The sequence below is a fragment of the Sarcophilus harrisii genome, chromosome 3 (assembly GCF_902635505.1).
Source record: "Sarcophilus harrisii chromosome 3, mSarHar1.11, whole genome shotgun sequence".
NCBI classification, from domain to species: domain Eukaryota; kingdom Metazoa; phylum Chordata; class Mammalia; order Dasyuromorphia; family Dasyuridae; genus Sarcophilus; species Sarcophilus harrisii.
Window position 1 is genome coordinate 554,915,067 of NC_045428.1, and position 27,553 is coordinate 554,942,619.

The 27,553-nt window shown below is 50.6% G+C and overlaps 1 protein-coding gene across 5 annotated transcripts; it reads left to right on the forward strand.

Moving 5' to 3' along the window:
• Window positions 1-4,163: 4,163 nt before the first annotated feature.
• Window positions 4,164-27,553, forward strand: FGR (FGR proto-oncogene, Src family tyrosine kinase). Of its 5 annotated transcripts, XM_023501368.2 has the most exons (15): window positions 5,586-5,673; window positions 12,511-12,574; window positions 14,153-14,258; window positions 14,594-14,673; window positions 15,540-15,780; window positions 17,391-17,493; window positions 17,715-17,813; window positions 21,589-21,692; window positions 21,850-21,999; window positions 22,815-22,970; window positions 23,610-23,789; window positions 23,880-23,956; window positions 24,057-24,210; window positions 24,421-24,552; window positions 26,786-27,553. In XM_023501368.2, the coding sequence occupies exons 5-15, from the start codon at window positions 15,549-15,551 to the stop codon at window positions 26,992-26,994; spliced, it is 1,596 nt and encodes a 531-aa protein (XP_023357136.1). In that variant the 5' UTR covers window positions 5,586-5,673; window positions 12,511-12,574; window positions 14,153-14,258; window positions 14,594-14,673; window positions 15,540-15,548; the 3' UTR covers window positions 26,995-27,553. The 5 variants fall into 5 exon arrangements, with proteins under 5 accessions (XP_031818340.1, XP_023357136.1, XP_012402713.1 ...); XM_031962480.1 differs by lacking the exons at window positions 5,586-5,673; window positions 14,153-14,258 and adding an exon at window positions 4,164-4,182; XM_012547259.3 differs by lacking the exon at window positions 14,153-14,258 and having other exon boundaries at window positions 14,594-14,683.

Here is a 27,553-nt window from a genome sequence, read left to right on the forward strand (position 1 = left end):
CGCCATGCTCCAGGTGAGAAAGGATGAGGGATTCAGCTGTGGGAGTGCAGGAGCTGGTGGAGAAGGAAAACAGGGGAGGTTTGACAACTGGCTGGCTGGAGGATGTTGTGAGGGAAAGTGAAGAACAGGATAATTTATTAACCCGGGTAACCATAAGTATGATGACAGAAATAAGGAAAGTCACACACACACACACACACACACACACACACACACACACACACATCTATATAGTCAATCAGCCAATTAGCATTTATTCTGCACTTATTGTATACCAGGCACTAAATGCTGGGGAGGCTTCCCAAAAGAAAGCCTCCCCACCTCCTAAAAAAGTCGTCTTTCTCTCAAGGAGCTCATGGTATAATGGGAGGTAGCATGCGAACAACTGTATAAACAAGACAGGCAGGACAAAGTGGGGTAATGTCAGAGGGAAGGCATCAAGGTTAAGGAGGACTGAGAAAGACTTCTTGCAGAAGATGAGGCTTCCATTCTCCAACTGATAAGTGGTCAAAGGGTATGAACAGACAATTTTCAGATGGAGAAATTGAAGCTATTTCTAGTCATATGAAAAGGTGCCCAATCACTACTGATCAGAGAAATGCAAATTAAGATAACTGAGAGACACCACTACACACCTGTCGGATTGGCTAGAATGACAGGAAAAGATAGTGATGAATGCTGGAGGGGATGCGGGAAAACTGGGACACTGATACATTGTGGGTGGAGTTGTGAACAAATCCAACCATTCTGGAGAGCAATCTGGAATTATGCCCAAAAACTTATCAAACTGTGCAGACTCTTTGATCCAGCAGTGCTACTACTGGGCTTATACCCCAAAGAGATACTAAAGAAGGGAAAGGGACCTGTATGTGCACGAATGTTTGTGGCAGCCCTGTTTGTAGTGGCTAGAAACTGGAAACTGAGTGGATGCCCATCATTTGGAGAATGGCTGAGTAGTTATGGTTTATGAATGTTATGGAACATTATTGTTATAAGAAATGACCAGCAGGAAGATTTCAGAAAGGCTTGGAGAGACTTACATGAACTGATGCTGAGTGAAATGAGCAGGACCAGGAGATCATTATATACTTCAACAACAATACCATATGACCACCAGTTCTGATGGACGGGGCAATCTTCCGCAATGAGATCAACCAAATCAGCTCCAATTGTTCAATAATGAAGAGAACCAGCAAAAGAACTCTGGGAAAAGAGTGTGGAACATAACATAGCATTCTCATTCTGCCTGTTGTTATTTGCTTACATTTTGTTTTCTTTCCCAGTTTTTTTTTCTTCAGATATCTGATCTTTCTTGTGCAACAAGATAACTGTGTAAATATGTATACATATATTGAATTTAACATATATTTTAACATATTTAACATGTATCGGACTCTCTGCCATCTAGGAGGGGGGAGGGGAAGGAAGGGATAATTTGGCACAGAAGGCTTTGCAAGAGTCATTGCTGAAAAATTACCCATGTATATGTTTTGTAAATAAAAAGCTTTAGGAGCAACTAGGTGGCTCAGTGGATAGAGCACCAACCCTGAAGTCAGGAGGACCTGAGTTCCAATGTGACGTTGGACACTTAACACTTCCTGGCTGTGTGACCCTAGGCAAGTCATTTAACCCCAACTGTCTCCACAAATAAATAAACAAACAAATAAATAAAAAATTTTAATAAAAAAGAAAAATGTAATTCAAGGCTTTATAGATTGATTGGACAAATTCACCACTTCAACGGAGTTCAATATTGTAACTTTTCCCACATACCACCAACATTTATCATTTTTGTCTTTTGTTTTCTTTTATCACTTTATGAATGTAAAATAAAACTGAAGTTTTTAAATTGATAAAAAAAAAAAAGAAGAAGAAGAAGAAGACGATGAAGCTTCAAGGAAGCCAGGGAAGTCAGGAAGAGGAGTTGAGGAGAGACATCTTGCTCCAGATACAGGAGGACATCCAGTGAAAACATATGGAGTCGAGGGGTGTGTGTGTGAAGGAACAATAGATGCCAGGTGGGAGGGACAGTAGAGTCAGGTGTGAGGGACAATCACTGACAGATGAAGGGCGACCAATAAGGACAATAAGGAGACCGGGTTCACTGAATCTCAGAGACTTCTCAAATTGTTAATGCTGTAAGGGGTGTTGGGGGGTGAATAGGGAGATATAACTAGGTGGCGAAACAGGAGGGACCAGTCAATCCAAGGAGGATCCAGGGAGAAGGAAACTTTCTTTTGGTCCCTTTGTAGGATGATGAGAGAAGGAAGGAAACAAGGCCCTGGTCTTACATAAGGACCCCCCCTCAAGATCATAACAGAGTTATGGATCTAGACTTGGAAGGAACCTCACCAGCCGCCCAGGTCAATGTCCCAATTTTGACAAATGAGAAAACTTTGGTCCAGAAAGGCAAAGTCTCTTGTCTGAGATTCCACGGGGATCATCCTGCCAAAGTATAGATGTGAGTAGCAGAGGTGAGACTGGAACCCAGATCTTTGGAGTCCAGATTCAACCAGATTCCACCCTCCTCTTCCAACACTGGGTTGGCTCTCCAAGAGGCTTCCTGGGTTCTCCTCCCCACCCTCAAAGGCCCATTGGGTTAGGGATCTGCTGGGGGTACAGTGGGAGGTGAAGTGAGAGTGGGATGGGAGCAGGGTGGGAGTGGGGGGCAGAGATACTCCCCTCCGCCCTCCCACGTCACACCCTCTGCACTCTGGGGGCTGCAGGATGTGATGGGAGAGTCAGGTCACGGGTGCCTCCCCCACTCCTCCCAGTCTAGCCTGTCGCCCCAAGTCTCCAGGGCTATGGGGGGTAGGGACTGAAGGCTCCCTCGAAGCTGCAACCTGAGAAGTCAGTCGTTTCCTCTTCTAGAGCCCGAGGGGAAAGGGGGATGGGGGGCAGCTGAGGTTAGCCTGCTCTGCCTAGGGGCTCCGGCGGGACCCAGCCAAAGGAACAAGGTACAGGAGTCGGTTGGGTGCACTTGGCAGTCCACTGCCCTCAGGCTGAGCTCTGGGCTTGCCTGGGGAGCCAGAGACAGTTCCCAGAGCCCTGGGGCCCAGAAGAAGAGAAGAACTGTGGGGGTGGGGGGGAAGTATGGGGGAGAAGGTCAAAAAAGGGGGCATAGGGAGGGAGCCGGGAAGGGTGGCAGAGAAGGAAGCCTGGGATTGCAACACTGGATTTAGGAAAAAAGTGATGTCACCTCGGGGAGAGCCCAGAGGAGAGAAGGCTGGTGGGAGAAAAGAGGGGAAGTCTAGGAATGGTCAAAAGGAGAAGCAGAGATTGGAGAAAGGGAGAAGGTTCCACTTCCCACAGAAAGGGTGGGGTTGGAAGGATTGCATGCTGCCCACACCCCCTTGATTGGAGGTTCCCCCCCCCCACACAGGAGGTTCCTCCAGGGCCCTGGGAAAGGGGGAGGTCTCTTAGTCTTAGGGAAGTCATCCTCCCCGCAAGGGACCCGCCCTCCAATCCAGGAATAGTTGGCCACCCTGGTGGAAATCCTGCTTTTGGCAGGAGAGAAGGGGTTTGGGTGGGGAGGAGATGGGTGGGGGAAGTGGTCTCCATGGGGACCAGAGCATGGGGTGGCGCAAGGCCACACTGACATCAGACCCCAACAACCCCACCCCCCAATTTCTAATCTTGGAACTGGACATCTTTCCCTTCCTGGGACTTCTGGGATCTGAGGGATGGCACAGACTCCAGAGATGCCCAAAGGCAAAATACAGGGTGCCCACTGTGGAGTGTTTAGAAATGTTCAGAGAAAGAAGATGTAGTTAGAGGGTTAGAGGGGGCTCAGTGGTCAGAACTAATCTTGGGAAGGAACTGAGGTGGGGGAAGGGTGTCCTTGGCTTCCACCTCACTCCCTACAAACTCCTGTTGTTTGCTGGCAAAACCCCTGGCCCCTGAAAGCCACCTGCAGCAAGAATTGGGGAAGGCTGGGAGGGCTCATCCCATTCATTCTGCCGCCTTAGACTCTGGGCTCTGTCATAACCGGTCGGGTTAGGTGGGGAAATCCTTAAGCAGCTGGCAATCTTAATCCCCACAATGCCTTCTTTCTCAGAATTTGGAGGTCCATCCTGATCCCTTTCCTGTTGCTGGGAGCCATCCTGACTCTTTTCTCTCCATCATCCCATGTCTTCATCTCTGACTTCGCCAAAACAGGGAAGTTAGAGAAGAAACAGGAAGGTAAATGGCTGGGGGGAAAAGTGGGGTACACTAGCACACAGTGGAAGGAGGGGGGAGATGAGGGGGCAGACAGGAGAGGGGACAAAAGAGAGAGAGTTAGGGTGAGAGGAAAAGGAGAGGTAGCATCTAAAGGGAGCTCGCAGGGAGGATTATGAACAAAATTTTAGAGCTAGAAGGGACCTCAAGAGAGGTAGAATGTAAGAACCATTCAGTTGGGTTAATTGACTTTTTTGGGGGGGAGGGAATTACTTCTTTTTAAAAATTACCTATGTTGCCATTTCGGAATATATCCTTGCTCTTAGGCAGTGAGGTGACGCATTATGTAGAGCATGTGGCCTGGAACTGAGAAGCCCTGAGTTCAAATCCAACCTCAGACATTTATTAGCCGTGTGACTATGGAGAAGTCACAACTGAGACATGGTTTCTACAATTGTAAAATGGGGGTAATAATAGCACTTATTTCCTAGGGTGTTTGTGTGGGTCAAATGAGGTAATAATTGTAAAAGTATTTAGCAAATTGTTTCTGGCATGTTCCTTGTTCAATAATTTTTTCCAGTAATGTCTGACTTTTTGTGATCCCATTCGGGGCTTTCTTAGCAGAAATAATGTAGTGGTTTACCATGTCCTTCTTCAGCTCATTTTACAGAGGAGAAAACAGGGTTAAGTGACTTGCCCAAGATCATAAGTCAATAAATATCTAAGGTCACATTTGAACTCAGGATAATGAGTCTTCCTGACTCCAGGACTGGCCTTTCATCCCCTGTGCCACCTAATTATCCCTCCTGGTATGTAGTAGGTGCTTAATAAATGCCTGTTTCCTTCTTCCCTTTCTAGCTAACCATCATTTGTAACAAAAAATAAAAAGGGGGAAAGCCCCCAATTCAGCAAGGTAACCAACATACCAGTGTAATCTGATTGCAAATATAATCTTCCACACCCCCAGTCTTGGCTTCTGCAAAAATGAAGTCATTGTAAATTATTTTGTTTTTTTGGTTTTGTTTTTTGCTCAGAAAGTGACTTTTCTAAGATCAAGCAGCAAATTAAAGACTGCAATAGGACCAAGCCTTAGTTTGCTTGATTGTCAGTATAAGACTTTGTCTACTACAGGATAGGGAGGTCTGGGGGGCGGGGGTAATTTGGCACAAAAAAAAAGGAAGAAAAGAAAGGAAGTAGGGGACTTTGGGTAGCGGAGGTGGGGAGACAGCTGAAAAACTAACCAAAGGCAGAGAAAGGAGATGAAGTGGAGTTCTGAAATAGAGCAGGAGATAAAGGGGCCAGGGCTGAGTGGGGGAGGGTGCAGAGGAAGTTGAGGTCATAAGGTTCACAAGTCCCACTGTACACATATGTAAGTATGTTCGCATGGGCCAGGGTTGTCTGTGTAGTGACCCATGTGGTAAAGGAAGTGGCCAGAAGGGGGAGGGGAAAGCTAAAGGAGGCTCTGCCTTTGTGGGGAGTTGACTCAGAGCTGGAGAAGAACCTCTGGGAGCTGGGGTGAGCACCTGGGTTTGGGGGAGGGAGGGAATGCTGTGGGGCTGGAGCAGCCAGCCGACAGGGTGGGTGATGGGTTGGACAGCTCCTCTCTGTCAGGGTGTGTAATGTAAAGCTAAAAGTCCCTTCATCGCCAAGCCCCTTCTTCATCCTTATCTGTCTGGGGGACCACCCTGCCCTCGAATCCTTTATCTTGGACCCCACCAGCAGTCTCAGCCCCATTTTCTTTCAAAACAAGTTTCTAGATGGAAACAGAAATTTCTGTCTGGAAATTCAGAAGACCTGGGCCCCAGACCGACCCATTACTTCTCGCTGTTTGAAGCTGGAAAATCGTGCGAGTCCTAGTTTCCACTTCTCCAACATGGCCCCATCCATCCTAGTGTGGCTTGCCTTGGGGGTTGGTTGTGAGAAAAAGCCATTGGCTATCCTCGTATTTTTTAAATGGCCATTTTGTTTGGCAAATTCTTGAATATTTCGAGGATCTGGGATTTCTTCTGTCCTTTGACAACCTGTCACAAGTAGCCCCCAGATCTCTAGCTGAGCAGGGGGTCACTCACTCTACAGGTCTTTAGGAAGCCCTTTCCATGTACCCGGTCCTGGGCTAAGCCCTGGGGATACCTAGAAGGGCCACGCAGCTCATCCCTGATCTATTCCAAGCTGGTGAGAGCCCAGCAAGATGGAGCCTCAGGGGAGGGTTTTAGCAAGGGGGCTTTACAAAGAACTCCCAAGACATGATCCAGGACGGTTTCTGGTTGGTCTTGGAGCTGGAAAGGCTTCATCGTGGGCATAGTCAAGCTCTCTGAAAAGGTTCGCTGGGGGAAGGTTGGCTACCCAATGACGCCTTTTCAGGCAGCCTCTGAACTAAAAATTTAAACTGAGCTGCAGAAGGAGTTTTCATGCCTGAGGAGTCAGAGGTTCCTGAAGCATTTCTTTCTGAGAGGAAGGAAGAATATAAGCTTAGTCATGGATAGGCCCCTGCTAAGGGAATGGTTGATGTGGCCACCATCATAGGCTGGATTTAACCTTGGGACCTAAGGATTTTTTTGGGTGCTTCTCTTCCCTTAACTCTCTATTGGTGTATTAATGGTACAGTAATTATGCATCGGCTCTCCTCTGGGACTTAGTAGGGAGAGAGGAGCTTGAGGATGAAGGTATGGGTTTGGTGAGGAGATGGGAGCTCAGAGATAGAGGTGTGGCTTTGTGAAGAGATGGGGGATCTAAGATGGAGACAATGGCCCAGTGAGGAGATGGGGTAACTCATTGAAGGGAAGGAAGCTTAATGAGGGGAGAAGTGGTCAGGGAACAGATAGAGGCTTTGTAAAGGAATGGGAAACTCCAAGAAAGAGAAATAGGATCAATGATGAAGATGAAAATTCAGCGAGATAGATGGGACCTTCTTGAGAAGATAGGGGCTAATTGGAACAAGAGGTTTGGCAATTGTTAATGCTGTAAAGTTACCCATGCATATATCCTATAAATAAAAGGCTATTAAATAAAAATAAAATAAAATAAAATAAAAAAAAGAGAAGATAGGGGCTTTGTAATAAGATAAGGAAGAATGTATCGGGATGGAGGATGAGTTTCTTCTGCACACAGTCTTGTTGTTAAACAGTTAGGGAGAAATGCAGGTGGACTGGGGGAAAGTCAGAAGAAAAGGAGAGGGGAGAGATGAGGAGACTCAGTTTTCCATCTTGACCTTTCTTCATGACCCACTGCCCAAATTCAGGGACTTTAGGTCCCTTTTCTGGGTGGATCAGAACGTCCGTCACAGAGATATGTTCATATTCCCTGTGTACTCGGTTATTTCCAATTTAACTGCTCCATCACTTTTGTACATTGTTGTCTCCTCCATTAGACTGTAAGCTCCTTGGGGACAGGGATTCTTTTGACTTTGTAACCTCTGTAGGCTCTGTACCAGGCACATTATTTGTTGTTGTCGTCTGGCTGTTTCAGTCATGAAGACTCTTTGTGACCCCCTTTGGGATTTTCTTGGCAAAGATAATGGAGTAATTTGCCATTTCCTTCTCTGGCTCATTTTTACAGTTGAGGAAATCGAGGCAGACAGAACTCTGGGATCTGCCCAGGGTCATGCAGCTAGAAAGTGTCTGAGATCAGATTTGAATTCAGAAAGAGGAGGTTCCTGCCTCTAGATCTGGAGGCCACTGTACCACCTAGCTGTCCCTCCTGGCGCGTAGTAGGTGTTTAATAAATGTTTACTGAGTGACAGAAAAGAGTCTGATTTCTTGTCTGGCTCAGGTGCTGAAGGCACTTGTTTGGATTAGGGGCTAAGTGGATAATTTCCATGGGCAGCTTGAAGCATCAGCAACTCCTTTAACATTGGGGGAGGATGGGTTAATGTCCTAGGGTTTAGGACTCCTGAGTTTTGGGGGTAATTTCTCCCCCAGAATCCCGGGAGCTGGGGAAGAGGGGGAGAATGAGATCTCTGCTGTTTTCTTGTGACTTCTTCCCCGGCACCAGTGGGTACCCCTGCTCCCATCTTTCAGGTAGGAAGCCGGGGAGCTGAAACGGAAGCCTCCTATTGCTCCACTCATCTCCACCCCAGTCAGGTTCCTTTTTGGTGAGGTCCTGAGGCTCCCACCTGCCCCCTGCTCTCCTCCACTGGAACCTTCCTTTCTCTGCCTTCCTCTTGGAGCTGCCTTTGCCCTGCCACCCCAGGTGGTCTCCAGGTGGGGATGCAAGGACGCTCTCAGAGGCACCCGAGTACCAGGTTATCCCACCTTTCTGTGCATCCCAACCCTTCACCATCGCCCTCCAGGGACAGCTGGGGGGACAAACAAGGGGATAGGAGAGGTCAAGGTCACACAGGTGTCTGGGGCTGCCAGGATGGGGGTAGGCTGTGCATCGGGCAGACAGGAAGCTCACACAGGCGCCCTGCGACAGCGTACCTGGCACAGGCAGGCGCGCTGGGGCATGGGGAGGCACGATGCCAGCCAGCAAAATGCAGACAGGTACAGTGCGGCACTGCCGAGGGGAGTGTGGACAGGTGGAGGATGGTGGCACTCGGTGCCATGCAGACGGAGCAGCCTGGCTCCTTCTGGAGCTGGCAGCCAATGCGGACGCGGGCGGAAGGGGGGAGCCCATTAAGGGACCGTGCAGCTGGATGGACCTGAAGCGGCTTGAGCGGCAGGAGGGGAGGAAGGGGCCTGTAGGAGGAGCTTTCTCTGAGCTCCGGGGAGACTCTGGCTGTCCATCCTGAGCCTGGGAATGCTTCCAAACGTGGGGTGCTTCCCACAGTGAGGGGGTGAGGTACCCAGTGGGCTTCAGGGGTGCCAGGTGGGCTTCGGGGGTGCAGGGTGGGTTTTGGGGGTACCTGATGGGCTTTGGGGGTGCCAGCTGGACTCCTAACACTGGCAGCGGCGAGGGTGGAGACAGTGCCGGACAAAGGCAGCGAGACAAGGGGATAGCCAGAGAGCTGGGCCGGAAGCCAGAAAACTCCATCTTAGACACTAGCTGTGTGAACCTGGGCCAGTCAGTTAGCTTAGTCTTACCTCTATTGTCTGTTTATGGTGGATAATAATGGGACCTACCTCCCTTATAGATAGTAAACTTCAAACACTTACTAGTGTTACTAGACACTGCCTGCCTCAGTTTCCTTATCTGTAAAATGGATATAATAGCACCTATCTCCCTTACAGATAGTAAGCCTCAAACACTAGTCTTAAGCTAATCACTTAACTCTGCCTGCCTCAGTTTCCTCATCTGTAAAATGGATATAATAGCACCTACCTCCCTTACAGATAGTAAACCCCAAACACTAGTCTATAACTCCGCCTTCTTCAGTTTCCTCATCTTTAAAATGGATATAATAGCACCTACCTTTTTTACAGATAATAAGCCTCAAATTTTAGCTGTATGTCTGTCATGTGACACTGCCTGCCTCAGTTTCCTCATATGTAAAATGGATATAATAACAGCATTTAGAGATGATTGAGGCTATTTCCAATAATCTTTTGATGAGAGCCATCTACACACAGAGAAAGGACTGTGGGAACTGAGTGGCCATCACAACATAACATTTTCACTCTTTTTGTTGTTCACTTGCATTTTGTTTTCTTACTCTTTTTTTTTTCTTTTTGATTGGATTTTTCTTGTGCAGAAAGATAATTTTACAAATATGTTTACGTATATTGGATTTAACATATATTTTAACATGTGTAGCATATATTGGCTTACTTGCCATCTAGGGGAAGAGGTGGGGGGAAGGAGGGGAAAATTTGGAACAGGAAGGTTTTGCAAGTGTCATTGTTGACAATTATCCATCCATATGCTTTGAAAATAAAAAGCTCTAATAAAAAAACGCTAGCATTTACCTTCCAGAGTAAGAATCAAATGAGATAATTTTTATAAAGCACTTTGTAAACTTTGAAGCATCAAGCAAATGCTATTATTATTACTGGCTAGGCATGATGCTATAATAACTGGGCTATTAGTTTGGGCTATTTATTTATAAATTATCTAGTATTAAGTTATTCTGTCATTATTATATATGATATCTTTATTATCCTGGATCACCCACTTACCAACTGGATGATCTTGAGCAAATTATTTTACATTTCAGAGTTTCGATTTCCTCACCTTTAAATCAGAATATTAATCATTGATATTTGCATAACCATTTAAAGTTTGCAAAGCACTTTAAGTATCTTACTTTATTTAAGGCTCACAAAAGGGACTGCAGATACTATAATCTTCATTTTGCAGATGAGAAGGTTTAGATCCTTGACCATGATCACACTCTGCTCAAATTTCAGAGATCGCATTTGAACCTGCGTTTCCTCATGACAAGAATAACCATCTTATAATATTAAGCTCAGGGGCCTTCAAAAAATAGGGAGGAATTTCAGGCGAGATTGTGAGGGAGCTGTTTGTGGGCAGATGGGGGCTTTGGCCTGCCTCCTAACTCACAGCCAAGATGAAGCCGGCTCTTCCCACATACTTGGCTGTCCATGAATCAAGCCAGAGATGTGCAGAAGGTGGGAAGGAAACGCTCTGGAAAAGGGGGAGGTGGAATAACCTGAAGAGGATTCAGGGACTGTCGGCTCAGGATGGCTCCGAGCGAAGATTCTGAGTCCCGGGGGGAGGAGGTGGACAAGAAAGCTGGGGGGCAGGAAGCCGAGGAGGTCCGGGTTCGAATCCCAGCTCCAACTCCAGGCTGCCAACTAGCCTCAGACGGACCTTGGAGTTTAATTTGGGGTGGCGTGAGATCATAGAAAGATGGTGAAAAATCCCCATATTCCTCTGAACCCTAGTTTTCTCATCTGTAAAATGAGCAACTGCCAACTTCCTCATGAGCACATATCCTCCCCCACCCAATGTCACTGTGAGGAAATCCTCTGTAAACCATAAAGGACTTGGGAGACGGGAGCCCTCGTTATCATTGGGGAACCCCAGCTCCAGGATGCTCAGGAATGGCAGAAATGGGTGGGCAATGGCTGCCAAGGTCCTCAGAGAACAGCTCAGCATCCTCTGGAATCAACTGGTCCCAGGACGCACGTCCTGGAAGCTGGTCTCCCCTCCTCCAATCCCCCTGTTGCAATGAGAGCTTCCGGGTGAAGTTTCCTTGCTTAATTGACCACAAGGCCAAGACTGCTTTCTTAGCTTCAAGAAAAAGCTTGATGGAAGTGGAGGGAGTGGGGAGGAGCAACCGAGGGTTTCTGCCCCCATTCTTCCCCAGCCCTTGGAAAGGAAGGATACGGAAGGGAGAGGAGCCAGATAATCCCTAGTTAAGTCATGGCCCAGACACTGCACATCATATGTATATGTATAGTGTGTGTGTGTGTATGTGTGTGTATATATATATATATAGAGAGAGAGACAGAGACAGAGAGATACAGAGACAGAGAGACAGAGAGAGACAGACAGACAGACAGAGACAGACAGAGAGAGAGAGATGGAGAGAGAGAGACAGAAGAGAGAGAGACAGAGAGAGAGAGAGAGAGAGAGAGAGAGAGAGAGAGAGATGGAGAGAGACAGAGACAGAGAGAAAGAGAGAGGGAGAAAGAGAGACAGAGAGAGACAGAGACGGAGAGGAAAAAGAGACAGAGAGACAGAGAGAGAGGGAGAGAGAGACAGAGACAGAGAGAGACAGAGACAGAGAGACAGAGAGAGACAGACAGACAGACAGAGACAGACAGAGAGAGAGAGGGAGGTAACAGCACTTGGAATTGCCTCTCAATTATGCTACTTGCCACCCTGTGTAATGGTGGCAAATCATTCCTGTTTGGATCTCAGTCTCTGGTAAGATGAGGAAATTGGACCGAATGATCTCTGATGTATTGTCCAGCTCCAGATTTTATTTATCAGCATCAAATTGTAGCATGGTGGGACTGGCAGGACTACCAGCTCTGCCCTTCCCCCACAATTTCCCCAGTCCCTTCTTTTCCCCACATTCTCGCCCCCCCCAGTCAGAACTGCCCCCCTGAGGTCTGGGCTGTGGCTGGAGCTCTGGGGATCATTGTCCGGAAGAGCAGGGAGAGGGTCGTCCAAGACCAGGGCAGAGACCATCTGGAAGCCAATTTCCCAGAGACCCTTTAGATGTTGGCGGATCCAGGACCACAACATTAGAGCTGCACTTATGCTCACGCGATCCTGTGTGCTGGGGCTGAGAGTGGCTAGGTGACAGGATTAGCTGGAAAAAAAATGGAAGGCAAATGGCTCTGAGACGCAGGAGTTCTGAATTCTAGCACCACAGGCTGAACTTCTCTCCTCCCCAAGTCCCCCAAGGGGGGAGGGGAGATGGGGCCGGGCTGGAGGTCAGCGGGGGACGTGGGGAGCTCCGGGCTGTCCGTGCCTTCCATCTTCTGTCTGTCTGTCCCTCAGGGAGCTGGCCCTTCCCTTCAGACATGCTGCTGTTCCCCTGACCTCAGGGGCTCCGGACCTGAAGGTAAGTATCTGTGTGAGTAAAGAGTGGGGGTGGGGGAGGAAGCGGAGGACACGGCCTCGGGGGCTGCGTTTGGGGGACTTCCCGGATGCTGCCGCCCCCCCCAACACACACACTCCAGCCCCCCTGCCAGTGTCTCAGGCCCTCCCTGCAACCCCCTTCCTCTCACACAGACTCTGGTTGCCTGGCAACCAATGGAAGGGGGGAGGATAGAGAGTGGGAAAGAGCTAGTTTGACAGCCTAGAAGCAGGACAGACAGGGAAATGGCCTTGATCTTCCTCCCCCCTGGGACTCTCCTCCTCCTCCACTCTATGGGTCCCCCCCACCCCCCACAAAGGCACAGACACACACCGCAGAAATGGAGACACACACACAGAGACAAGCAGACCCACAGGCGAATAAACAAAGATATGGAAATACAGACTGGCAGGGCTGCGAGGGACCTCGGAGTCCCTCTAATCCAGGCCCCCTCCTCTGCCAGAGGTCCAGGCAGGCAAGGTTGCATGGCAGCAGAGTCCACCTCAGAGCTCAGGTCCTCCTGAGGAGCATCTCCCAAAGATCTCCTTGTAGTGGTTGTTATTGTTATTATCTTCCCACTACCAGAGGAGCCAAATTTAGACCTGGGAAGGACCACTTAGTCTAGCACCATCTCCCCATTTTACAGAGGAGAAAACTGAGGCACCCTCTTAGCTGACAGAGCTTCTTCAGGAAAACCCAGTGGTTTGGGACTGTCGCCCAGGGTGGAGCCTAGTTAGGTTCTGAGAGGTCACCAAGAGCCGTGTGCTGAACCTGAAAGGGTGGACAGCCCCCCAGAAATCCCTTTCCGAGCCTGTCGGAGATTGTGATGCTTATTGCTGTCCTTGTTGCTGCTCCCCTCGAGTCCTTCTCGGAGGCAGTGGGGAGGGGACACAGGCCCGGCCCAGCTGGAAACACTTAGGTCAGGAGCCCTGGAAAAAAGCACGTCTGGGGACTGGCCCAGCTCAGTTTGGTCAGGTCATCGCTGACCGCTGGGGAAGGAACTGTTTCAACGGCTGCAAGTTATTAAATGCTGGCTGGGGGAGGGCTGGGGATTTGCAGGGTCGGGGAGGGTGGGAGGGGGTGGTGACTGCCCCAAAGGCATCCCGGGGCCTTGGAATTCGGGCGGAAGTTGAATTTGGAGCCAGAACTGGGGTTCAGGTCCCGCCTCAGACCCTTCCTGGTGTAGCCCTGGGGAAGTAACTCATAGTCTCTGCATGTGTAAAAGGGAGGTGCTGATGGACTACTGGACTGAGCCCCAGGCACTCAAACAAAGGCAAGGACCGGCTCTCCAGGAGCTTTCCCCAAGCCCAAGGACACTGTATATGTCCTTAACTTACTATAGAGTGTGAATGGAAAAGCGTCTCCCCTTCTGGCCAGGAGGGTCCTTATTGTGAGGCTCCCGTGAGACCGTGCTATAATCATAATCATAATCATAATAATAACTAACGACTATATGGCTCCTCCTATGGCCCAGCCATCTGCTAAACGCTTTACCATTACAATCCTGTTTGACCCCCATAACCAGCTTGGGATGCCGGTACCACTATTATCCCCATTTTACAGATGAAGCAGCTGAGACAAATCGGTTGAGTGACACAGTGATGGACATCCAGGGCCAGATTTGGACTCCCATATTCCTGATTTTGGACTGGGCCATCGAGTTACTGATGTAATATATGCAAAACATAGCATAATGCACCATGGGAGCAGCAGCGGTTATTAGTGAGGAAGCTATTATTATTATTAGTGCGGACTTATGTATGACTTTATCATTATGGGGAAATCCCGCTGTGGAAACTGCTTCTACTTGGCTACAACTCATGGTCTGGGAGAGAGGTTAAGTGACCGGCCCCCAGCTGGGGTGAGTCGGGGGCAGGACTTTTACCCCCATCTTCCTGATGTCAGAGCGACCTCAAGCTCACTGTGAATGGGTATTTGTCAACAGTAGCCATTATTTCCTCCATCAATTTTTTTTCTATTGATCCTCTACATGTCCATTTCCAGTTGTCTCGGACTTCTGCCTTACCACTGGACTCCAATGACCCTGGAGGAAAGACTGAGGCTGAGAACTCTGCCCAGCGCATGTAAGTCAAGGTATCCTCCCATGAGACCATCAATCCTCTGGGAACGAAGGGTGAACAACAATCGTGACTCTAGCTTCTTTGGTACATGTTTACTTGCATGCTGTTCCCCTTCCCCCATTAGATTGTAAACTCCTTGAGTGCCAGGATTGTCTTTTATTTCTTTTCGTATCCCCAGAGCTTCATAGGAACACACACACACACACACACACACACACACACACACACACACATATATATATACACACACATTTTTTTATATATGTAATTAATGTATATGTATAATTGGTATATATGTATGTAATTAGTATGTGTATATACATGTAATTAATGTATATGTATATGTGTAATTAGTATGTGTGTGTATATATATATATAGTGGTGTTGGACACCTGTGATCTCATGGGTTTAGGGAACTCCCAGAGAAGCCCCCCTACCACTGAAGATCAGTATTTACCCCTTTTAGAGTTGCTCGGAGAGGGCGGTGACTTGTTCAGGGTCACACAGTCAGTCGTAGGTGTTTCCGAGGTGGGGACCACCCTGGCTACCCCCTGACAATTATAGTCACAAACAATGGCTGAAGCCGCAAGGTAGAGCCTTTCCATAAGGAGCACCTGTTAGCTCTGCTCTCGCACACGTGGCTGGGTGTCCCGGCAGGTTGTTCACCCTCCTGGTGTCCCAAGCCCCCTCTAAGGGTGAATTGCTAAGATAACTGTCGCAAAATTATGATTTTCCTGCCGGGAGCTGCCAGGGCTGAGTTGGGTCTCCGTGGCGCCCTGGGGGGCTGCTGGTCCTGGCCGGGAGTGGAGGATGCAGCAGACGGCCCCCAAAGGTGAGCTTCCCCCCTACCCACCTCTCTGCCCCCCCAGGCTCCCGCCATGGGCTGCATGCCCTGCAAGGAGAAGGCTGGATCCGATGCCAAGCTTGAGGCCCTCCATGAGGACATTGCAAAAGGGGGGCAAGGCTATGGGGACCGCTACAGTCCCGAGCCCACCAGGGTCACCTCCTCGTCTTCCTCCCATGTGCCCAGCATCAGCCATTTCTCCCAGCAAATGCTCAGTGGGCCGTCCTTCCTGACTCCCATCTCCCCCAAACCTGGAGGCATTGCAGGTCAGTGCTTGGGGGGGGAGGGTCACCCACAAAGCTCTGGGTGCCTCCCAGCACTCCCATCGGCCCAGACCACCCCCCCCCAGGCCCAGCTCAGATGGGCAGAGCTCGGGGTTCAGGCAGAGCTCGGGAGGAAGAGGAAGGGTCGAGGCTTCCAGTTTCGGGGGCCCCTACCCCCCGCCCTTGGGGAGCCTGGGTTCTGAGAGGGGCCACGTGGGCTTTGGAGCCTGCCATGCAATGAAGGAAATGCAGGCATCTGCAGCTGGGGAACAGGAGCATCGGGGCCTGCAGTTACCCAGAGAGGGCATCCTGAGAGGGGAGAGGGCCCAGGGAGGGCCTAGGGAAGGAGCCTGGGGAAGGGGGCTCGAGCCCTGGGGACCAGAGCAGAGGTGGCAGGGAGGGGAGGCCGCAGACTCAGGGGCTGGAGGCCTGATGGTCCCGGAGGCCTGGTGGGTCCTGGAGGCCTGATAGTCTTGAGGGCCTAGTGGGTCCCAGAGGCCTGGTGGGTCCCGGAGACCTGATGGTCTTGGGGGCCTAGTGGGTCTCAGAGGCCTGGTGGGTCCTGGAGGCCTGGTGGATCCCGGAGGCCTGATGGTCTTGGGGGCCTAGTGGGTCCCAGAGGCCTGATGGGTCCTGGAGGCCTGGTGGATCCCGGAGGCCTGATGGTCTTGGGGGCCTAGTGGGTCCCAGAGGCCTGATGGGTCCCAGAGGCCTGGTGGGTCCCGGAGGCCTGATGGTGTTGGGGGCCTAGTGGGTCCCAGAGGCCTGGTGGGTCCCGGGGGCCTGGTGGGTCCCAGAGGCCTGGTGGGTCCCAGAGGCCTGGTGGATCCCGGAAGCCTGGTGGGTCCCAGAGGCCTGATGGGTCCCAGAGGCCTGGTGAGTCCCAGGGGCCTGGTGGGTCCCGGAGGCCTGATGGTGTTGGGGGCCTAGTGGGTCCCAGAGGCCTGGTGGGTCCCAGAGGCCTGTGGGCCGGAGGCCTGGTGGGTCCCGGAGGCCTGATGGTGTGGGCCTGGTGGTCCCGAGGCCTGTGGGTCCGGAGGCCTGATGTCTGGGGGCCTAGTGGGTCCCAGAGGCCTGGTGGGTCCCAGAAGCCTGATGGTCTTGGGGGCCTGGTGGGTCCCAGAGGCCTGATGGGTCCCAGAGGCCTGGTGGGTCCCGGGGGCCTGGTGGGTCCCGGAGGCCTGATGGTGTTGGGGGCCTAGTGGGTCCCAGAGGCCTGGGGGTCCGAGGCCTGTGGTCCCAGAGGCCTGGTGGGTCCCAGAGGCCTGATGGGTCCCAGAGGCCTGGTGGGTCCGGAGGCCTGATGGTGTTGGGGGCCTAGTGGGTCCCAGAGGCCTGGTGGGTCCCAGAGGCCTGATGGGTCCCAGAGGCCTGGTGGGTCCCAGAGGCCTGATGGGTCCCAGAGGCTGGTGGGTCCCGGAGGCCTGATGGTGTTGGGGGCCTAGTGGGTCCCAGAGGCCTAGTGGGTCCCAGAGGCCTGATGGGTCCCGGAGGCCTGGTGGGTCCCGGGGGCCTGGTGGGTCCCAGAGGCCTGGTGGGTCCCAGAGGCCTGATAGTCTTGGGGGCCTAGTGGGTCCCAGACGCCTGGCCTCACTGTCTCCCCTCTCCTGCAGGGACCGGGGTGACCCTCTTTGTGGCCCTTTATGGGTACGATGCCAGGACTGCCGATGACCTCACCTTCACCAAAGGAGAAAAATTCCACATCCTCAACAACACGTGAGTGAGCCGGGCAGCTGTGCTGGGGACAGAGTTTTCCCCACAGCCCCATTTTGGCCTGGGGGGAGCAGGGCATGGGTGGGGGGCCCGCCAACCCTCCAGCAGCCCCTGGGTGGCGGTGTCTCCGGCGGAGCCTGCCAGCCCTGCGCCCTATTTCTCCTGTCTGGAGAGCGGGCAGAGAGGGACAGCTGCTCAGCCCGCCCTTCCATCTGTCCTTGCAGCGAGGGCGACTGGTGGGAGGCCAGATCCCTGAGCTCCGGACGCACTGGATACATCCCCAGCAACTACGTGGCTCCTGTGAACTCCATCCAGGCAGAAGAGTGAGTGAGGGCTCTAGGCCCATTCCAGGCCCGACCGTGCAACCTGGGGGGTAGGGGTCTGGCTTTCTGGGACTGCCCAGCCGCCTGGCCCTCCTTATTATCCTGGAGGGGCCGGGGGAAAGGCACGTGGGCTTAGAGGGGTGGGAAGGAGCATGTTGTCCCTGTGCTCAGCAAACTTCCCATCGAGCTGGGGAGACAAGGCACACCAGGGTTTTCTTTATGACATCTGAAATCATTGTGTACTCGGGGCCATACCAGCTCTGACATTCTGTTCTCTGTCTGTCTCTGTACTTCCAGCTCCAATGTTCTGTGTTCTGAGGTTTCTCCCCCCCCCCTTCCTTATTCTGTCACTCTATGATCTAAGGGCCCTCCCAGCTCTGACATCCTGGGTTCTAAGGGTCCTCCCAACTCTGACCCTGGGTTCTAGGCCTCCCAGCTCTACTCCTGGGTTAAGGGCCCTCCAGCTTGACCTCCTGGGTTCTAAGGGCCTCCCACTCTACCCGGTTCTAAGGGCCTCCCAGCTCTGACCTCCTGGGTCTAAGGGCCCTCCCAGCTATGACCTCCTGGGTTCTAAGGGCCCTCCCAGCTCTGACCTCCTGGGTTCTGAGGACCCTCCCAGCTCTAACATCCTGGGTTTTAAGGGCCCTCCTAGCTCTGACCTCCTGGGTTCTAAGGGCCCTCCCAGCTCTAACATCCCAGGTTCTAAGGGCTCTCCCAGCTCTGACCTCCTGGGTTCTAAGACCCCTCCCAGCTCTGACCTCCTGGGTTCTAAGGGCCCTCCCAGCTCTGACCTCCTGGGTTCTGAGGACCCTCCCAGCTCTGACATCCTGGGTTCTGAGGACCCTCGCTGCCCTGACATTCTGTAATAAGGAACAATACTAATATGATTGGGCCATATGCAGTTCCTACCCACAGGCAGTGAGTGCTGTTACAATTCAGAAGAAAAGATTTGGTTGCACGGAGGGAGGTGAGGGCTGGCAATGGGGGAAGGAGCCCAGGCAGAGCTTCCTGGAGAATGTGGGACATGAGCTGCATCCTGAGAGGTTTAGGGAGTTGGAGGAAAGCATTCTAGGTGGGGAACAAAGGGCAGGGAAGCATCTCGAATGCTTGGGGAGCGGTGAGTAATCTGTTTTGTCTGGAGCACTGGGTATGCGAGGGGGGCGTCTGGCTGCAAAGGCGGTGGAAGCCAGATCGAGGAGGGCTTGGAAAGCTAAACTCGGAATGTTGCAGAATAGGCTGCAGGCAGCAAGGAGCTATTGAAGGTGTCTGAGCAGAGAGTGATGCAATCAGAGCTGGGGCTGGAGAAAAAAGCAGTCTGTTCTGCCTGAGAGATTCAAGGGGGAAAGACTGAAGGCACTTAAGAAGCTATTACTGCAGGCTAGGCGAGAGATGATGAGAGCTTGAACTACAATGGTCACCGTGGGAACAGGGAGGACAAGAGGGGAAACTGGCGATTGGAGAAACTCAGCCAGGAAGATTCCGCAGAGCCTGGGGATGCTCTCGGATTAGTGGAGCAGTAGATACTTAGGAAGCACCTACTGTGTGCCAGGGGCAGCTGGGCGGTGCAGTGGGCAGAGGGATTTGGAAGCAGGGAAGCTGAATTCAAATCTGGCCTCCGACGCCGACTGTCTGGGCGAGGCTTTTTGTCTGTTTCCTCCAAACGAGCCGGAGAAGAACACCGTAAACCTTTGCCAAGAAAAGCCCAGATGGGGTCACAAAGTGGCTGAACGATAAAACATCGTGTGCTAGTTCCTGGGCCAAGCGCCGGAGGAACAAAAAGCAGCAAAAGCATCCTCACACTCAGGGATCTAAGGGGGGGAGGAAGGGGAAAGTGAGAGACAGCCTGGGGTCCTGAGGCTGGAAAACTGGAAGGTAGGGAGACCATTAAGAGAACAGGGATATTCTATCGGGAGGGGGGGCAATCATGAGGCAGATGATGAGAAGCCTGACAAGGGGGGGGGGGGAGACTCCTAGCCAGCCTGTTGGAGACGCAGGGGGTCGGCGAGGAATCATCCATCCAGAGGGGGTGGCTGGAGTCACGGAGTGCAACCATGGTGGCTGCTGGTGGGAGAAGCTCCTTCCTCCATTCTCTTCTCCAGCCACACTGACCCACTCCCTCTTTATGTAACACACTCCACCTCCACGGTGCAGAATCTCCAGCGCCATCCAAAGCGCGGCCCAGGTATCCTTCCCACACAGGTCGATCCCCCTCCCACATCCCTCCTCGCTCCCTTTTGAAATTATTTTGAATCCACTTTATACTCACTTGTGTACATGTCACATCAACCTCCTCCCTCCGAGAGACTGATGTATTATATAAACTCGGGGAGGGGGAGAACTGTTGATCTAAAAGGCAATGGAAGCTCAGGCTGTGGGAAGGGAGTGTCCAGGAGGGAAGGGATCAGCCTCGGTCTCAGGAAGGAGCGTTCTGTTCTGTTCTGGAATCCATAGTTTAGGACCTTGAGGAGCTGGAGAGAGAGAGACTAATCTAGCTCTTAGGGATCGGGGAGACAGTGCTCCCGGCACTTCCTGTCTGATGGAGGAGACAGAACAGAAATAAATTTAAAACACAGCAGAGTGGGATGAACATAGCCAAGGGATGAACGAATGAATGAACAAAGGAAAAGGCCTTTATTAAGTGTTTATTATGTGCTAAGATCTATGCTAAGAACCGGAGAGATAAATAGGAAAAAATCAGACATTTCCCAGGGTTCAAGATACTAACACTCTAATTGTGGGAGCTAGCAAATGAAAGGAAACTTCAGCTTTAAGGTAGCGGAAAGGGGGTCTCTGGGGGAAGCTACAGGTGGGTGGCAAAGCCCCAAGGGTCCTTGGGCCAGGTGAATCCAGAAAGGTTTCTTGGAGGAGGCGGTCATTCCTGACTGGAGAGAAAGAAGGAGAGAGTTAGGTGAGAGCTCCGGGAGATCAGTGAGAAGGCAGTGCATGCATCCCCCAACCAGCATGAGGAAGGGTCTGGAAATAGATAAAAATCAGTGAAAGAGACAGAGGATGTTTAACCTGAAAAAGAGAAGGGATGATCGCCATCTTCAAGCATTAGCAGGACTATTGTGAGAAAAGATTGAACTTGAGAGAAAAATCTCCTAAGAGTAATTTAAAAAAAAAAGTGGATTGGGGTGCTATGAAAGCCTTGGGTTCTGTCCAGAGGAGAATGGAATAGTGACTTGTTGAGGAATGCTAATTCTAATAGAAATGGATCCCTGCACTCAGCTTGTTGATCTAGAAAACTACAAATTAGCATCATCTATGTTGAATGGCATTCTTATTTTTTCTGTTAGAACATTTCCCAATTTCATTTTGATCTGCTTCTGGCTGTACTGGGGAGTTTCTTTTTTCAAAAGTATTTTTTCTAAATACATGTAAAGATAGTTTTCAGCATTCATTTTTGTAAGGCTGTGCTCCAGATTTTTCTGTCTCTCTCCATTACCTCCCCCTCCTCAAGAAGCAAGCCGTCTGATGTAGGTTAAATATGTGCAATTCTATGCACTTGAGAGTTTCACAGGAGTGTGTAGCTGCCTGTGGGCCTTGAATTTGATATCTCTGCTCCGAGCCCATCTTCCATCAGGTACCAGGTGGAGCTCTGAGAGTCTGTAATCCCATAACTGAAAATCTCTCAGATCTCCCTTCTAAATCCTTGATCCTTAACAATGAGATGGTTGAGGTAGCAGTTTCAATACCTGTGACTGCTCCAGGTATTGCTCTATCCTCCCTGGGGTCTTCCTCACTTGGTCCTGTGTGGGCCTTCCCTTTTCCCCAGGTGGTACTTTGGGAAAATAGGTCGGAAGGATGCTGAAAGGCAGCTGCTGGGCCCCAGCAACCCTCGAGGAACCTTTCTTATCCGGGAAAGCGAGACTACTCAAGGTGGGAGGTGTGGGGAGCGGGTGGGGTGAGGTGGAAAGGATGGGATCAAACCTCTGGGAAGCCCCTCACCCCTTGGCTGTCTCTCTGATGGAGGGAAGAAGGCAAATGTTGATTTTAGCCCCCTCTCCTCCTTCCCTCTCTGCTCTTACCCCTCTAGGGGCCTATTCTCTGTCCATGCGGGACTGGGACGAGAATAAAGGAGACCACATAAAACATTACAAGATCCGTAAACTGGACAATGGTGGGTATTACATCACCACGCGGGCCCAGTTTGAGTCCGTCCAGAAGTTGGTGGAGCACTACACCGGTGAGTAAATGGGGTTATGGGATGGAGTGCAGGGAGGACTTACTGTAAGGGGGTTGAGGAAGAGAGACCCTTACCCTCAGGCCCCTTACAGCAGATCTCCTAGATCTAGAAGATCTCCTAGATCTAGAAGAGGGACTGTCACCTCCCACTGAAAACTTTGGCCAGTGTAGGATTTCTCCTTCCTTGTGCCTGTTGAGGGCAAGGGGATCTAGACTTCTGATCTAATTTATATAGAGAATGTCTAGTGTGGAAACTCCTCTCCCAATGCAGATTAACAATATTCATGGCTTAAAAATTTTATTTATTAAAGCTTTTTATTTATTAGCAATTTATGGTTTTAGCAGTGGTTCTCAAAGTATGGTCTAGAGAATCCTGGGGATCTCTGAAACCCTTTTAGAGGGTCTAAAAATTCAAAAATAGTTTTTATTTCCAATATGGTAAATGTCTATAAATATAACCAGATAAACAAAAATGCTTTGGAGAGATCCTCAATAATTTTTAATAGGATAAAGATACTGAAAACAAAAGTTTGAGAACCACTGTTTTAGAGTTTTTGACTCTAAAGAGTCATTGACTCATCCAGGGTCGCACAGTCAGAGTGAGTCAGAAGCAGACTTGAACAAAACTCTTACTCCAGGCTAGTCACTGTCTCTTACATCACCTGACTTTGCATTCAGCAGGGACTTAATCAGTGGCTATTCAGTGAAGGAATGATTAACCACCATAGTCCTCAGCTAGTGGGGAGGTCCAGAAACCGGGGTCCTCCACCTTGTTCCAAGCCACACACGGTCATTCTCTCCACTGTGATCTTCTAGAAGTCAACGATGGACTTTGTTACCTCCTCACAAAGCCTTGCGTCGTCATGAAACCAGGAACCCTGGGTTTGGGTAAAGATGCCTGGGAGATCAGCAGAGACTCCATCACCTTGGACAAAAAACTGGGCATGGGCTGCTTCGGGGATGTATGGATGGGTACGAAGGCGTCCCTTTGAGCAGGGAAAGCTCCTGTGGGAGGTGGGGATCCCCTGGGGAGGCTGGTTCTGGGTGTGGGGAGTGAGTGGTGGGGTGGCATGAGCTGGGGATGGGTGAGGAGGTTTAGTGGACAATATTGGAACCCAGAACTGGGGGTGCTCTGAATAGAATGCCAGAGGTGGGAAGGAACTTAGAATACATGGTGCATCGTATTCAGTACAAAGAACCCAGGATGTCAGAGCCAGGAAGGTCCTAGAACCCAGGATGTCAGAGCTGGGAGGGCCTTAGAACCCAGGAGGTCAGAGCTGGGAGGGCCCTTAGAACCCAGGGTGTCAGAGCTAGAACATAGACTATCGGAGATGGAAGGGACTTTAGAACAGAGAATGTTGGATCTGGAACATAGCCCTTAGAACAGACTGTCAGAGGTGGAAAGGATTTTGGAACCTAAGATGTCAGACCAAGGAGGGCCCTTAGCACATAGTACAGCATGGCGGGACTGGTTGTGAATGGAACATAGAGCATTATGCTGGCAGAAGAGCCCCACCACTTTGCACAGCCATTTGGGGGAGGAGGGGGGCTGAGGCTGCCCTGCCTCTGGGCCCCCCCTCCCCAACAGACTTCCTCCCCCCCCATTGGTAGGCACTTGGAACGGCTGCACCAAGGTGGCCGTGAAAACCCTGAAGCCAGGCACAATGTCTGCGCCAGCCTTCCTGGAGGAGGCCCAGATCATGAAGAGGCTGCGCCATGACAAGCTGGTGCAACTGTACGCTGTGGTGTCAGAGGAGCCCATCTACATCATCACCGAGTACATGAGCCACGGTGAGTGGGGAGCCCGCTGAGCACCGGGGGAAGGAACCTGGGGCCGGACTTGGGGATTTGGGAGGTAACTGAGGTCTGGTTCTCCCCCAGGGAGTCTGCTGGAATTCCTCAAGGAGGGGGAAGGCCGCAACCTGACTCTGCCCTACCTAGTAGACATGGCGGCCCAGGTAAGGGGGGCCGGGGCAGGGTGGTTTTAGCCCCCCTGGTCCCCCGTGGAGTTTTGGTCCCCATCCCTGCAGCCCCTAAGGTGGGTTCTGTGGTATCCAGGTGGCCGCAGGGATGGCGTACATGGAGCTCATGAATTACATTCACCGAGACCTGCGGGCAGCCAACATCCTGGTGGGGGACAGACTAGTGTGCAAGGTCGCTGACTTTGGACTGGCCCGGCTCATTGAGGATAATGAGTACAACCCCCGCCAAGGTGCCCCCACCTGTTCCCCAGGCCCGAACTCCCCCCATGCCCCCATAACCCTTCTCCACGCTCCCCATGCTCCCCTTAGGGGGGCTCCCCATGCTCCCAGTGCTCCCCTTAGGGGGGCTCCCTGTGCTCCCAGTGCTTCCCTTAGGGGGGGGCTCCTCCTATTTGCGAATCTCCTCTTGGGCTTCTTCACTCTTGCTTTCCTCCCCCAAGGTGCCAAATTTCCCATCAAGTGGACGGCTCCAGAGGCCGCACTCTTCGGCAGGTTCACCATCAAGTCGGATGTCTGGTCTTTTGGGATCCTACTCACAGAACTCATCACCAAGGGCCGGGTCCCCTACCCAGGTACCCCTCGGGGCCTTGGGGAGGCAGTGAGTGCCGAGGGTGCGAACTTAGGGAGTGAGGAAGGGCTTCTCTTCTGCCCTTAAGGCCAGCTCTGACCTGTGGGGTACAGACCTCGCAGAGATGTAGATGTTTTCTGATCTAACTTCCCCCATCCTGCCAACCTCACACAGGAGATAATATCTCAAGAGTTGAATAGTTTTCAAAACATCTCCTGTTTCTTTGTTGAGTCCTCATACGACATGATTGCCCTTCCCCATCCCACCATTATCCTTCTGACTTTCCAGCTTATCAACCTCCTTCTTCAATTGTAGTCCTCAGAGCTAAAGACAATATTCCCCCTTCTGTCTAAAGATTCCAGAGGATGGATAATATGTCTATCTCCTCCCTTATTTCTGGAAGCTCTGCCTCTCTTAAAGCAGCAGAGGATCCCATTTATTTTTTTCTGTCTGCTACAACCTATTGTTGACTCATCTTGACTTTAACCCTATAATCTTCTAATACCCATAGATCTTTTTTTTCCCTTTCTTCCCCTTCCTTCCTTCCTTCCTTCCTTCCTTCCTTCCTTCCTTCCTTCCTTCCTTCCTTCCTTCCACAATTGAGGTTAAGTGACTTGTCCAGAGTCACACAGCCAGGAAGTGTTTAGTGTCTGAGGCCAGATTTGAGCAGAGGTCCTCCTGACTTCAGGATTCTATCCACTGCACCAACTAGTTGCCCCTTTTCTTTTTCTTTTTAAGACAAATTACTGTTTAATTATGCTTTTCCAATCCTGAAATTGGGAAATTGATTTTTGATATGCAAGTATAAGGCTTTCCATTTATCCTTATAGAATTTCATCATATTAGATGTGCCCTTATACTCTAGCCCAGAAAAGTCTTTTAAGATTTTTTGCATGGGATCCAGTGTGTTAACTATCCTGTCCAGAAGAATGGAATCTGCAATTTTGAAGTTGCTATCTATGCCTTTTTTGCAAGTTATTCATAAAAATGTTCAATAGCACAAGGCCCAGAATAGAACCTTGGGGCACTTCATTGGAGACTGCCTGCCATATCCATATGGAACCACTTAGCAACAATTTTGAATCTAACCTTTCAACTGATTCTGAATCTATCTCATTGTATCACTATCTTTTTGTCAAACTGAGATCTGTTGAAGAGATTGGCTTAAAAAGGCCGAGTTCTCCCACTGCATCCAGGGCCATCTCCAGTCATTCTGATCTACATCTGCCCATTGGCCCCAGATGGCTCTGGAGGGGAAAGTGAAGCAGGTGACCTTGCACAGCCCTCCATCCCTCAAATCTAATTCACTTACATGTCATAGCAACATCCTGATGTCATGGTTCAACAACAAATCTAACTACTTATCTGATTAGGAATTTATCTCACTGAATCTAGCCTAGTATAAACTATTTTTTTCAAAACTTTTGTCAAAATCTAGGTAAACTATCTATCCCCAGCACTCTCCTCATCTTTTGGTTCAGTAACCTTGTCAGGAGGTAATAAGGATATTTTTTGCATGTATTTGTGTGCATTGCCTATTCTTGATCAAGCTACCAATGAGATCATATTTGTAAAAAGCATGTAGTACAATACCTGGCACACAGTAGGCACTATATAAATGCTTGTTCCTTTTCCTCTTCCTCCATCCTTCTGCTGGTTCTTGAGCAAGTTACAAATGAGATCATATTTATAAAAAGCATGTAGTACAGTACCGGGCACACAGTAGGCACTATATAAATGCTTATTCCCTTTCCTCTTCCTCCATCCCTCTGCTGGTTCTTTCAGTGTCGCTGCTTCCCTTTCTAGAAGCTAACCAACCATCTCTTTAATGACCCATTCCAGAATTTCCGGAAGAGTTTAAGTCAGGATCACTGATCTCTCATTTCCAGGCAACATCTGCCCTTCTCCAGCATTGGGCTCCTGCTTCCATTTTCCAAGATCTTTCAGACATTGTGTCTGTCTGTCCTCCAGTTAGCTCAGGAGCAGAATGTCGGTCTTCTAGTGCAGGAGACTTGAATGCATTTAAGGACAGACACTTGCTGCTCTTTTCATTTCTTCCTCATCTTGTGGACAATTCCCTATTAGCTCTGTAATCAGTAGCAGCGCCATGTTATGAATACAGAGTTTAATGGATGCTCCCTCCCTGTACCACCAAGGGCCTGAATCTTTCCGAGTTTCAGGGAGGGCCAAGGCTTTCCCTCCCCAGCTGAATTCTCTCTTGCCCTTCCCTCTCCCAGGCATGAATAACCGGGAGGTGCTGGAGCAGGTGGAACGGGGTTATCGAATGCAGTGCCCTCCCGGATGCCCACCATCTCTGTATGAGATCATGGAACAGTGTTGGCGGCAGGTCGCTGAGGAGAGGCCAACTTTTGAATACCTCCAGTCCTTCCTTGAGGACTACTTCACCTCCACGGAGCCCCAGTACCAGCCAGGGGACGAGTCCTAACCTGTGCTTCCTGCTGCCAGAGCGCCGGGCACCCTGAGCCCTGCCCACCAGGGACTCGACTCCTGAGCCCTTTCCCTGCCCTTGGAAGCTCCATTCCAGGGCCTGGCTGGGGTCCGGGACCTTCTCCATCCCTACTTCTGCTCCAGGTCCAACCACCCTGAAAAGGATGCACTTGAACGGCCCCCCACTCTGGGTCTCTCTTCTTAATCTTTAGGTTTCACTAGTGCATCCTTAGCCTTTCCAAGTCTTAAGGCCCATCCTGTTGGCACTCCAGATCCCACTGCTCTGACCTTATTATTTATGAAGTCATTCTCCCTCCTTTTTCTGAGCCTTCCCATCCTTGCCCCTCTCTGGATACCTGCCCACCCACCCTCAGGCCCTTCCCTATGATTTGTCCTTCCCCCTGTTGTGGCCCCCATCTCTGTCCCCTCCAATTCTTTCTGCCTCTCTTGCTGCTGTACCTAGAACTGGAGGCGGGCTGGGAGGAGGACCATACTCTTGCCTGTGTGTTTATTTTTTTTAATCAATTCTGTAAATAAAGAAAAAAAATTGTCTCTCA